This window comes from Sphaeramia orbicularis, chromosome 14, assembly GCF_902148855.1.
Source record: "Sphaeramia orbicularis chromosome 14, fSphaOr1.1, whole genome shotgun sequence".
Classification (NCBI taxonomy): domain Eukaryota; kingdom Metazoa; phylum Chordata; class Actinopteri; order Kurtiformes; family Apogonidae; genus Sphaeramia; species Sphaeramia orbicularis.
The window spans coordinates 26,003,689-26,016,144 of record NC_043970.1 but is presented as its reverse complement, the minus strand read 5'-3'; the positions used below and the strand labels follow the sequence as shown (position 1 = coordinate 26,016,144).

Below are 12,456 nucleotides of genomic sequence, written 5' to 3'. Positions count from 1 at the left end.
TAAAAAAAATAACACTGCTAGTGATATTAGATGGAAAATAGCAAGTACTTTATGTTGTGTAGCTGGGGATAGTTAGCTTGAGTAGCGTTTTCAACAGTGCCTCTACTTTTGCAACGACGTTACACTGAAAAACTATTGGAAATACAGGAACTACGTGAGAAATCGATTACTTTGAGGTAACGAGCCCCGCAAAGGTAGTTAGTATAGTGGTGAGCTAGCGGCAGTGAAAACGACCTGCTGCAGTTGTGTGAGGGCGCCGCTGGGTGAGTCCCTCTCTCCGCTGCTTCTGTCTCCACAGCTCCCTTTTACTAAAGAAAAGAAGAGGAGAACTAGGTCCGGGGAGGAGGGCCGCCGCCATTATCGGAAAGCTGGCTGAAATACCACTTTCACACACGCAATCTGCTGATAAATTCACCAGGACATGAACCATTTCTGTTGCAGTAGTAGCATATTTCAGACGAAACACTACCACGATTGCAACAAACTCAACGTTGTTTCGTGTGCGCGGCCGGCCCAGCTTTATGTGGCCACAACAATGGACAGAATAATTATTGAAAAAGCAACGTGGTGAACCGAAGAGAAGACGGCTAAGTAGATTTTTGTACGCCCGAATTTCTCAAGTGGAAAGACCCTTGGCAAAACAACATCGGATTGTCTTATTTCTGGTATATTTATGCTTGCTTTCCCTTCTTTAATTGCAAAGAAAACAGTGATGCTAAACAAGAGAATACGGGGATGGGCAGCGGATATTTAAATCAAGTTATCCAGCCGCACAAGTTCAAGTAATACCAGTATTGTCTGTGAATAGAGACGACCCCATAGTGGATTCTGCGGCTTTATGCTTATGCACATCAGGCGGCGAGGGCTGCGGCAAGAGCTGGCCTGACAGATGCGAGAGGAGAAAGGGAGAAATGCGATGGTATGTACCCTACACGCTCTGTCTTCTTTATTGGCTATTTCCTACTGAAGCGATGTGTGCTACACCCTGCACAGCTGGGCTAATGAATTCCCTTTAATCGTTGTCGGCGTGGAGAAGGTGGACTATCCCAGATTTAGGCTGTGCAATTTCATTATGTAGACAGCAGGCCTGGCGTGGTCAGCCCCTCTGTGTGCACCCTAAAGCCCATGGTAACTGTTAATCCTGTGCACAATATGTAACCTTACAAAATGTTATCCGAGTAACTAGGCTATGTTGATAGAATTGCATGACGACGGGCTGTAGTAAACTGTATTTGCCTAGATGATTGGTAGATAGGACAGTTGGGTTGTGTTTATTTCAAAGAACTTGTGTGTTTGTGTGGTATCAGGCCTAGCTCAGCTGAGCGGTGTGGACTGCCCATGGTTGCGTTTGACCCTGTCAGAGCTGGTTCTTTTTTGCAAGTGTCTGGTCACTTCATATGATATGTTAGGTATTTCCTTACGAGCCAAAGTATGCATTCCTAAGTCATGATGTTTATTTCAAAAGAGCCATATTACACATTTTAGAATTTCCATTTGGTTATTTGCTTTATCACAGGCTCACAATTATAAGTCTAGCCACTGCAGTAATGGTAGACTTACTAACATTAAATGTTTTAGAGTGATCAAATTCAGTGCCCCCTGGCACAGATTTATACATGTCTGACTAGTTCTTTATTCAGTCCTTGTTTTGTCTTAGGGATGAGGCTTTTAGCTGTATTAGCCTGCGTAAAAATGTGTTCATTTATAGAAGCTACAGTGCCCACAACTTTCATGCTTGTCTCACTCATTTAAAGAACACTACTCCTTGGTTTGTGTATTGAAATAAATTTGTAGTTTTATTAGTAGTAGTATTTGAAGATTAGTACAACGTAGCAATAACCTCCATAATCAAGTGCTCAAGTAGTTGATAGTCAGTAATCTGAAGGAAAATATGTAGGCTATAGTCAAGCAGTCAAATGCTTTACAAAAATTCTATGAACTGACAGCCACTAAGATGCAATTATTTGGTGGTTTTAAAGAGGAGACACCTTTTAGGTTTTTGACTGTGGAACAAGCACTGAAAGCATTTCAAATATGTTTTTCTATTTAGACATAATTAATCTAGCTGCAATCATCATATTATTGATAATGGAATTGCTATTTGGAGCACCAAGAGGACAGTTTACTACCTGTACACTACAAAGACATTTAAATGAAATTTTACATTGCAAAGACGTAGCGTTTTTATTTTTGTTGTTTCTTGAACAATATACGTTTGCATTCTCCACTGAATGGTGTGCTCACTTGTTGTGATTTGTGGTAGAAAGTGAATGGTTTAAGTAAAGTAAAATGTTTAAGTGTGGTGTTATTTTCTAATCATTATATGATTATATTACTAAAAATAACGTTGAGGATAAAACTCCTGATATTTTAAAGTTTTTGCTGTCAATAATATAGTCTTTGTCAACACAAAATGGTGGTTTTAACATTGGTTTATTTTTATTGGGTCACAGTCACCTAAAGTGAAAGTGATAGGATTACATTTGCCCTTTGGTTATTTTTAACTTCTGTTATTTTGTGTTTCAGTTTCTGTTCTTATTCAGAGTATGTTTTTGTTGGTTCTTCAGTTTTGGTGCCTGATTTATATTTTGATTTTATTTTTTTCCACAGGATCTGACTCATAAGGAATGAATGAAAGATCCCTCTTCTCATATCACCGCACTGCTATTTATTCAAACTGAAGCCCAGCAGAAGAATCTGAAATCTGATCTCCTCTGTGGGTCAGCAACTTTATGGACAAACATTCAAGTGAACTCCTTTATACAGTGCCTGTTTTTGGCAGGATGAGCCTCAGCAGACTATGATGGCAAAAAAGCAAGATGCCCGATCGCCCATCTACAACCTTATTGTGGTGGGTTTGTCAGGAACAGAGAAAGAGAAGGGGCAATGTGGAGTTGGAAAGTCCTGCTTATGTAATAGGTTTGTGCGACCTAGTGCTGATGACTTCTACCTGGATCACACATCAGTTTTGAGCACCAGTGACTTTGGGGGTCGAGTGGTAAATAATGATCACTTTCTGTTTTGGGGGGAGGTGTCACGGGTTCTGGAGGAGGGACCTGAATGTAGAATGCATGTTGTGGAACAGACTGAATTCATTGATGACCAGACATTTCAGCCACACCGTAGCACTGCTATGCAGCCCTATATCAAAAGGGCAGCAGCAACTAAGCTGGCTTCAGCAGAGAAGCTCATGTACTTCTGTACAGATCAGCTTGGCTTAGAGCAAGACTTCGAGCAGAAACAAATGCCTGAAGGAAAGCTCCAGGTTGATGGGTTCCTCCTATGTGTTGACGTCAGCCGTGGCATGAATCGCAACTTTGATGACCAGCTGAAATTTGTAACAAACCTATACGGTCAGCTTAGCAAGACAAAGAAACCGATTGTGTTGGTCCTCACCAAATGTGATGAAGGTGTTGAACGTTATATCAAAGATGCACATACCTTTGCTATTACTAAAAAGAGTCTACCAGTAGTTGAGACATCTGCTCGCTCAAATATAAATGTGGACCTTGCCTTCCTCACTCTAGCTCAGCTAATTGATAAAAGCAGGGGCAAGCCCAAGATTATTCCTTATTTTGAGGCCCTAAAGCTCCAGAGTCAACAGATAGCTTCAGCCAAGGACCGCTATGAATGGCTAATCAACCGTATAGTAAAGAATCATAATGAAACCTGGTTAAACACCAGTCGGCGCATGAACACCTCCCCAGAGTACAAAGAATATGTCTTTTTGGAGGGAACAGCAAAATGCAAAAAGCTCTTTCAACAGCATGTCTACCGACTGAAGCAAGAACATATTGAGAGGCGTCGGAAAATATACTTAAGCACTCTTCCTTTAGCACTTAGTTCTTTGGTGCCTGATCTGGATGAGATAGATCAGTTGAGCTGGTCTGGGGTACAGAAGGTTCTTGAGTCCAAGCAGCACTTTGCTCACTGGTTTGTTGTTCTGGAAGACTCACCATGGGAGGATACATCTCACATTGACAACATGGAGGATGAGCGGATCCCTTCAGACCTGCTGGAAACTGCTGAAGCAGAGGAAATATTTAATTCTCACCTGGAGCATCTGCGGAATGAGTGCAGGCGAGCAGAGATGAGGCTGGAGTTCAAACAGAAGCTAGCCTCCTCTCCCTTTGTCACACCTGGTAAACCATGGGAGGAGGCCCGCAGCTTCATCATGAATGAAGAGTTCTATCAGTGGCTTGAGGAGCCTGAGTACTTGGATCTGTATAATCGTCATCAGAAAGAGATCATTGACCGTGCTAAAGAAGACTTCCAGGAGCTTTTACTGGAGTACTCTGAGCTTTTTTATGAGCTTGAGGTGGATGCTAAGCCGAGCAAAGAGAAAATGGGAGCAATTCAGGAGGTTTTGGGAGAGGAACAGCGGTTCAAGGCACTACAAAAGCTTCCAGCTGAAAGAGATGCTCTAGTTCTGAAGCATATCCACTTTGTCTATCATCCTACAAAGGAGACCTGCCCTAGCAGTCCACACTGTGGAGATTCTAAGATTGAACAACTCTTAGCATCACGTTTCCCCACATGTTACCCCTTTTTTGATGTGAAAGCTCATTTTGGTGACACCAAGGCTGATAGAATTAATCTTGTCATTCTAGGAAAGGATGGACTGGCCAGAGAATTTGCCAATGAGATTAGGGCTCTCTGCACAAATGATGACTGGTATGTGTTAGATGGGAAGATGTATGAATTGACACTGCGGCCTATTGAAGGAAATGTACGTCTTCCAGTAAATTCTTTCCATACGCCCACTTTCACTCCGCATGGATGTCTATGTCTGTATAATTCAAAAGATTCCCTCTCTTATGTGGTTGAAAGCCTTGAGAGACTTAGGGAGTCAACACTAGGTCGAAGGGATAGCCAGCTAGCACAGCTGCCAACATCACTGCTTTTAGTCACTAAAAGAGGCGTAGGATCATATTCAGATATTGGTGGAGAAACTGCCTTAAGCCTAATAACACAGGGACAGCAAGTTGCAAGGAGACTGCAGTGTAGCTTTTTAGATCCTGCATCCCCCGGTGTTGGCTATGGCCATAATGTCAGTGAGACTCAGATAAACCAGGTGCTAAGGGGCCTTCTGGATATTAGAAGGAGCACATCCTTTAGTAGCAGCTCCCCACCTCTCCTTCCTGAGCCTCCAGGCCTCAGAGACTCTCCTCATCAGCCAGTCCCAGAGGCAGATCTGCGCATTGTTATGTGCTTAATGTGTGGAGACTCGTATGACATAGAGCAGCTCCTGTCCCCCTTCCTAATGCCTCAGCACTGCAGGCCCATGTCCAATAGTGGCACCTCTGTGCTGCTGGAGCAGACAGTTAGTGGACATAAGCTGGCTATAGAGCTCTCTGTGCTCTCATACCACGCCTCCTTCACCTTGCGGAAGAGCAGGTTAGTTCATGGCTACATTGCAGTGTATTCAGTCTCCCGAAAAGCCTCCCTGGAGACCCTGTGTGCATTTCTGTGTGAAGTTCAGGACATCATCCCAGTCCAGTTGTTGGCAGTGGGTGATAGCCAGGCAGAGCTCACTGACAGTGATTATGCTAGTGAGCAAATGATCCAAGGGGAAGAACTTGCCCATGAGATTGAAGGCCGTTTCAATACTGTCGTTTGTGGGTCTGGGGGTGTGGTGGGAGGCCTGCATAGAATAGAAATGTTCCACTCTTTCTTGATGGAGGTGGTAGAAAAACGCAACATTGTAGAGGCAACACACATGTATGATAATGTTGCTGAGGCCTGCACCAGTGAGAATGTGTACTCGCCTCGCTGCAGCTCTCCCAGTCCTGTCACCATGTTCTTGGATTCAGAGGATGATGTGGAACCGTCCCCACCATACTACGATGGCACACTCACCTCTCATGGCGGGGGCTTCAACCTGCCAGACTTGGACTCAAGCGACATCTCTGTCATCTCTGATATTAGAGACTTTGAGAACAAACAAAACAACAAAGTGCCACACCAAGTGAGAGTTAAACCCGGTGTCACCTTTGACTTTCGGAAGGTGAGCCGCAACCCATACATTGATACACTAGGCCATCGTCGCTCCCTGCCCTCTGCTGTTACCTGGGTTCCAGGTGGGGATGTTGGCTATGATCCCTCTGACTACGCTGAGCCTATTGATGCTGTTTCAAAACCTCGCCCTAGCAATGAAGAGATCATCTACTCAGTGCCACATGACAGCACACAAGGTAAAATTATTACCATCCGCAACTCCAACAGGATGCACTCTAATGGAAATGGCTCTGACAGTGAAGCAGACAGCAGCTCTCTGGAGCGAAGGAGGAAGTTCTCAGCAGTGGGTGTTAAGCCTCGTCTGTACCGTGACCGCTCCAAAAGGCTCGGCAAGTTCAGCAGCTTCCGCACAAGCTTCATCGGGAGCGATGATGAGATGGGAGCTCTTCCGAAATCCAAAGAAGATGACTTTGGGACCCTGAAAAGTGACAGTCTTGTTAATGAAGAGAGTGAGGACCCAAAAAAGAGGAACATTCTGAAGAGTCTGCGACGAACAGCCAAGGTGCGTATTATGACATCTTCAGATTCTAATGTTAAAACCACAATATTATTGGATTTGTAAATATGTACAAATGTGTAAATTAAGGTCATAAGATATTTAAAAGTTTAGTACAAGATAGACTATATGTTTCTCTAAGCACAGTATCAGAAGGATGTGGCAACATTAAGGAAAAGATCTAGCTGTTAGATTGTGATTTATTGTAAGAAACTGTATTTGGGATTTCCTGGTGTCTCTGTTGGGAAAAAATGAATGCAAAACATGCAACTATTCATGTTTCTGACTGTCATTGGTTTGTGTCTTTCTGATGGTCAGAAAACAAGACCAAAGCCACGTCCAGCTATTCCCAAACCCATGGAGAGCAATTACTTTGGGGTCCCCCTTGTGAATGTGGTATCTCCAGATAGACCTATCCCACTATTCATTGAGAAGTGTGTTCGCTTCATTGAGACAACAGGTTAGTTTTTTTAAAATATATTTTACTCCAATGTCATTTACCATTTAAATAGAAATTTTTTTGAAATGTACGTGCATGTGCAGCTGTCTTTTACACATTTGTTGCCATATTAATTGTATAAACATAGTTACTCTTAGGATATTTTTATATTTGTGCACCTGTTCATGATCACAATGTGATGTGAGAGTAATAAAATCGGTTCTTCACTTAAACACTCCAGAAACTTCCAGCATCTGTATTGCCTGGTCTGTTTGCAGTAGGACTAATAAAGTGTTTGTGCTTTGCTTGTTTCCCACTGTGCCCTCCCTACACCTTCCCTTTTCTCTGCTGTGTTCTTTTTCCTCAGGCCTGAATACAGAGGGTTTGTACCGCGTCAGTGGGAACAAGTCAGAGATGGAAAGCATGCAGAGGCAGTTTGAACAGGGTGAGTACATCAGACTTTGTTTGAACCAGCTGTTTGACATGTAATTATGGGGCTGCCTAATCAAAACATAAACAGAGTGTTACTAAAGGAAAGTGACATACAGCTGATTGTTCAGCTGATTATTCAGTCCTGATGACAGCTACTGATTCTGCTGGTTTTATTTTCTGATCCTCCTTAACTCTCTCATTTTCCCCTCTGTAGACCATGGATTAGACCTAGTGGAGAAAGACTTCTCTATAAACACTGTGGCTGGAGCCCTAAAAAGCTTCTTCTCTGAGCTGCCTGAGCCCCTGGTGCCTTGTGCTCTGCAGGTGGACCTACTGGATGCTTTCAGTAAGCAAACACTGCTGGGCTGGGAGGGTCTTACTAGAACATAAAAAGATTATTTCTTTTGGGGCGAAGAGGGAAGGGAAGGTTTTGGTAGGCCTGCTTTGCGCTGTGAATGTTACGTTGCAAATGTAATAGGTTATAGATTACTATTCACCCTTTAAAAACTACATTAAGTAATGTATTTTCACTCCAGTATATGACATTTGTTACATGTTTAACACATTTTTTAAATTGCACAGTTGATCTGAATTGGACATGAAAGGTGGTACAAATTCTACCAAGAGCTGATGAAAAACAGTGCTCCAAATTTGAGCTGCCACATGAATGGAGTTTGTCTAGAAATGGAGACCAATTCAGCAGATTGATTGTGATGGTGTCTAGAAATCGGCCTAAAAAAGCATTCCAGTTCAGAAAAGATACAAAGCTACCGAATGACTCTTGTATTGTGCATATAAGCTTTGTACTGAAAATAATGAATGTGTATGTAACCCCATATTTCCCTCTTTGCAAACAGAAATTAATGACAGAGAACAGAGACTGTACACCATGAAGGATGTCCTGAGGAAGTTCTCCAGGGAGAATTATGATGTCTTCAAATATGTAGTGAGCCACTTACACAAGTGAGTTCGACTTGTGTCTGCTGTTGTCCACGTGGCTTTGTTGATGTTTTGAGGTGGAAACCCATCTGTTTATATGATGATTAATTTTCTGTCTGTGTGTTTATAAGGGTGAGCCAGCTGAGCAGGGTGAACCTGATGACCAGTGAAAACTTGTCCATCTGTTTCTGGCCCACCCTCATGAGGCCAGATTTCACCACGATGGATGCTCTGACTGCCACACGCACCTACCAGACAATCATCGAGACCTTCATCCACCAGTGTGCATTCTTCTTCTACAACCAGCCCCTCATTGACTCCCCCACCGGCCTCGCAGGTCTGCCTGCCTCGCCCACCACCACCCTAAGCGGCAGCTCTGCCTATACCTGTTACCGCTCCTCTCCTCCTCACACCACCACCCACTTCAGCCCCCTGCAGCAGTCCCCACCCACCACTCCCCAGTCCCCCTTGCAGTCCCTGCTCCCTCCCCTCCACCAGCACCCCCACTCCCACCATTCCCCTGCCGAACAAGAGACACTGTGAGAGACAATGAAACCACGTGTGCCCATGATGATGCTGGACCTTATCTCACACACATTAAAAAAAAAAAAAGCGTGCATGTGCACACTACATTTTTGATCCTGGACAAACTAGTTAATGAAAAGAGGAGTTAGGAAGTGTCTGAAAACTTCCCCAAACCTGCCATTTGTATCCATACTTGTGTGTGTCAGGGCAGGCTGCCATTTTTAGTGACTCTTCTTCTGCCCTCTGAGCCCATGATCACCTGGAATTTGACATCGGGGCAGAAGTGGAGGACAAAGGGCGATGTCACAACAAGCCTTCCTTATGTCAACAGATACCACTTATCCTACACTACCAAGAAAAGATTCCTCCATGCCAAGCTGGAACACATGATTTGTGGCCACCATGTTTTTATCTGTGTAAATTGTTTATCTTTTTTTTTCTCTCATGAAAGTACTGCCACTGGATTTATAGACTTCTTCCTCTGTAGGTCCTTTGAGCAGCATTTTGCTCCATAAAGCAGAGGTTCCCCCGTGTCTGCCTTTGGTGTTTCTCTCATTGGCTGCTTGAGGGGTCAGCATGGGAAGGGAAAGGGATGGGAGGGGGGGGACACATCCAGGGATGCACTTTACTGATCACTGTTATTTTCCCTCAAAAGGGTTTTTTTTTCTCTGAAGGTTTTTTTTTTTTTTTTTTTTTTTTTTTTGTTTTGTTTTTTTCACAGCTCAAACAGCCATACCCATTGCCTCTACAGAGCTTTGGCGGATCAAACTTTGTTTACATCAAACTTGTTTTTGTATCCACTAACTTATCTGAAGCACTTTTTTGATAGTGTAGTGTTAAATTTGAAGAAATGCCACATTGACTAATTGTCCATAATGTTTGTTTAGTGGTTGAGTGTGGCATTAGTGCAGGCTTGTAAAACAAGATCCTTTTGTAAAAACTTATGTTCTTTACATGATCCAGGCGTCCCATTTTATGTCAATGGGAATTCTGAATCTGCTTATATTCCTCATTCATCCAGCCATGTGAAAAATAGTTTTCTTTTAGCGTTTGTCCACTCTCTAGCTGTTGGTTGATCAGAGTGGATGTTTAGGGAAGTTTGGTTTAATTAGGCTGTTGATATCAGAAAAGAGACTTTGCCTGCTATCAGTCAAGTGAAGGACAAGTTTTCACCTCATTCACATTTAGTGAAAAAGGGTGAGTTTTAAATGTGTAACCTAGTCATACCATAACATGACTCTATGTTGCCATCTGGTGTCTATGGAAACCACAAGCTTGAAACATGATAGGTTGCTGCTGGATGTGTTGCTGTGGCTGTCTATCAAACCAAGCTCTTTGTATTCATCTAATATTAAGGACCTTTAACTCAGAAGGTTTAGTACTCTCAGCGCACTGTTACTGCTAGTCCTGCTATACAATACAATGACCAGTAGAATTTAAATATTTGTGGATGGGACTCATTCAGGAAGCACCGTCAGCCGTTTACCCGCTCTAGTGAATTAGTTTTGTGCTGGCTTATTGTCCTCACTTTCATGGAAAATGAGCAGCACATTTTCAGTGGTAGCACTGTTGATGAAGACCTGATCATTTTAACCATTTAACTCAAGTGAAGCACTGTCTTTTTCGATGAAGACGAGGAAAAAATGGACCACCAGACATGCAAATCCTGGATGATTGTTGCTCTGTTATGGTTCTTGGTTGCAACTCTGATCAGATTAGTTAGAGCACTGGTTGTACAAGTATTTGGGATCATCACTTACTGGTACTTTTTGGAATCACAATGCTGTTAGAAGTCAGTCATCGGCCAAATCTGAGGGCTTTTCTTAAACTGCTCTGAGCTGTAGGCTGCAACATTAACGACTGACAAACCGACTACCACTAAAATTCATGGGAGTATAAAGTCTTGCTGAATTATTTGACTTCTGACACACCATTGGCAAATCTGCCTTTCAATGAGCAAAAAGTGAGTGCATACTACTCTATAATGGTTGTTTATTTGTATGTTGGGGAACACCACCCTTTAGTCAATGGTAGAAAACATTTCTAGTGTGTATTTCAATGATTGAAAGTCCATTTTTACAATTTTTGTGAATGGTTCAAGGCCACTTAAGTTTAGTGCATGATTTAAAAACACACCAAGGGAGAAGGATGAAAGCCTCTTCCTGTTTTAAAACATGAAATTAGTACAAGAACAAAACAAATACTAAAGTGAAATAGCTGAAACGTGAAAGTTTATGTACTGTGCACCAAGAGCAAACCATGGAATTTGTCTGACTGAGAATAGTGTTTGAAGATGAAGGCCTTATGTGAACTGTATAATAGTTAATAAATTAAATCTTGTAAAATTGTCCTCAGATCTCTTGTGATACCTGCTTCTGTTTGTCATGCGTGTTTCAACAATATGCATTCACTGTAATATTAGAATTTATGAACCTGGAGTCTAAAGCTACTCAAAAGTTGTTTGGTGTAGTGACACATTAGCAGGGGCCTGTTGAATGGAGAGTATCATGGCATTGGTTAAAACATCAGTGTTGTGTTAGAATAGAGCAGAAGGCCCTGTGACAGCTTCTGAAAAGGCCTATCACACCCTGCTGCCATTTGACAATGTAAGACCCGTCTAATTATTATGTTATTATCCATGCTTTTCAAGTGTGGATTAATGGAGGGTGGTTTGAACTATTTTGATTGACAGGTCAGTAAACAAACAGGGAAAGGCTTGAATATGTAGCTGCTCTTTTGTATTGTGTCTCCTATCAGCAGTAAGTATTTTAATAGTAATATACCTTTCATCACATCCATACCTAATGATGATGGTGGATCAACTCATTTCTCTGGTGAACGCCCTCACATCCTTTGCATAAAGAAGCTGTGTTGTTCAACTTACACACTGAAAAGAATTCTGCTGTTGCAACAAGAAGCTGTAGTAACCAATTGGGGACCAGTGCAGGTGACTCTGAAATATATCAATTATTCACTGCATATCCGTCATGAATGACTGCTCCCTCTTGGTAGCAGACTTTTGTCTCAGTATCTGTTAATCTCTGTATGGGCCTGTAGGGTTTTAACGCCATCTTGTGGCTGCTTTAATGCAAAGCTAAGTGGGAATCAGAGTTAAGTCTGAAACACAATGAATCCCACCAGTGGTACAAGCAGTAGTCAGTTATTTAACCCTTTCATGCATGAATTATGAGAACCTTTATCAAGATTTTTTTTTTTCCATGGAAAAAAAACAATGGGATTGAAAATTTTCTTATGAACCTATTTTTCATGGAGTTGCAAAAATGTCCACTCAGCTGGACAGCATGTGTTTAATATTTGAAGCAAAGAAAAATATATTTACTGATATATTGTGTGAAAACTATGAAACAGAAACATTTTTGATGCTGTTAACCTATTGTTTACTAACAGTTTAACATGCTCTAATACTCGTCATTACTCACTTCATGGAGATAATATGCAAAAAAAAAAAAAAAAAAACTTTTGTTTTAAAAAAGCCCTGTTAATTACAGTCTAATAACAATAACAAGCAATTGATTTACACTCAAACATGTTAGTGCAGATCATGTTTATCAGGAACAGCAAAGTTACAGTAATGGTATGAATGTCA

At 42.0% G+C, this 12,456-nt stretch overlaps 1 protein-coding gene across 1 annotated transcript; it reads left to right on the top strand.

Annotated features, from left to right (window-relative positions):
- The first annotated feature begins 273 nt into the window (after positions 1 to 273).
- arhgap35b (Rho GTPase activating protein 35b) lies at positions 274 to 8,970 on the top strand. The gene is made up of 7 exons (XM_030154099.1): positions 274 to 919; positions 2,611 to 6,520; positions 6,833 to 6,974; positions 7,321 to 7,398; positions 7,600 to 7,731; positions 8,243 to 8,348; positions 8,456 to 8,970. The coding sequence occupies exons 2-7, from the start codon at positions 2,801 to 2,803 to the stop codon at positions 8,865 to 8,867; spliced, it is 4,590 nt and encodes a 1,529-aa protein (XP_030009959.1). The 5' UTR covers positions 274 to 919; positions 2,611 to 2,800; the 3' UTR covers positions 8,868 to 8,970.
- Positions 8,971 to 12,456: the final 3,486 nt, after the last annotated feature.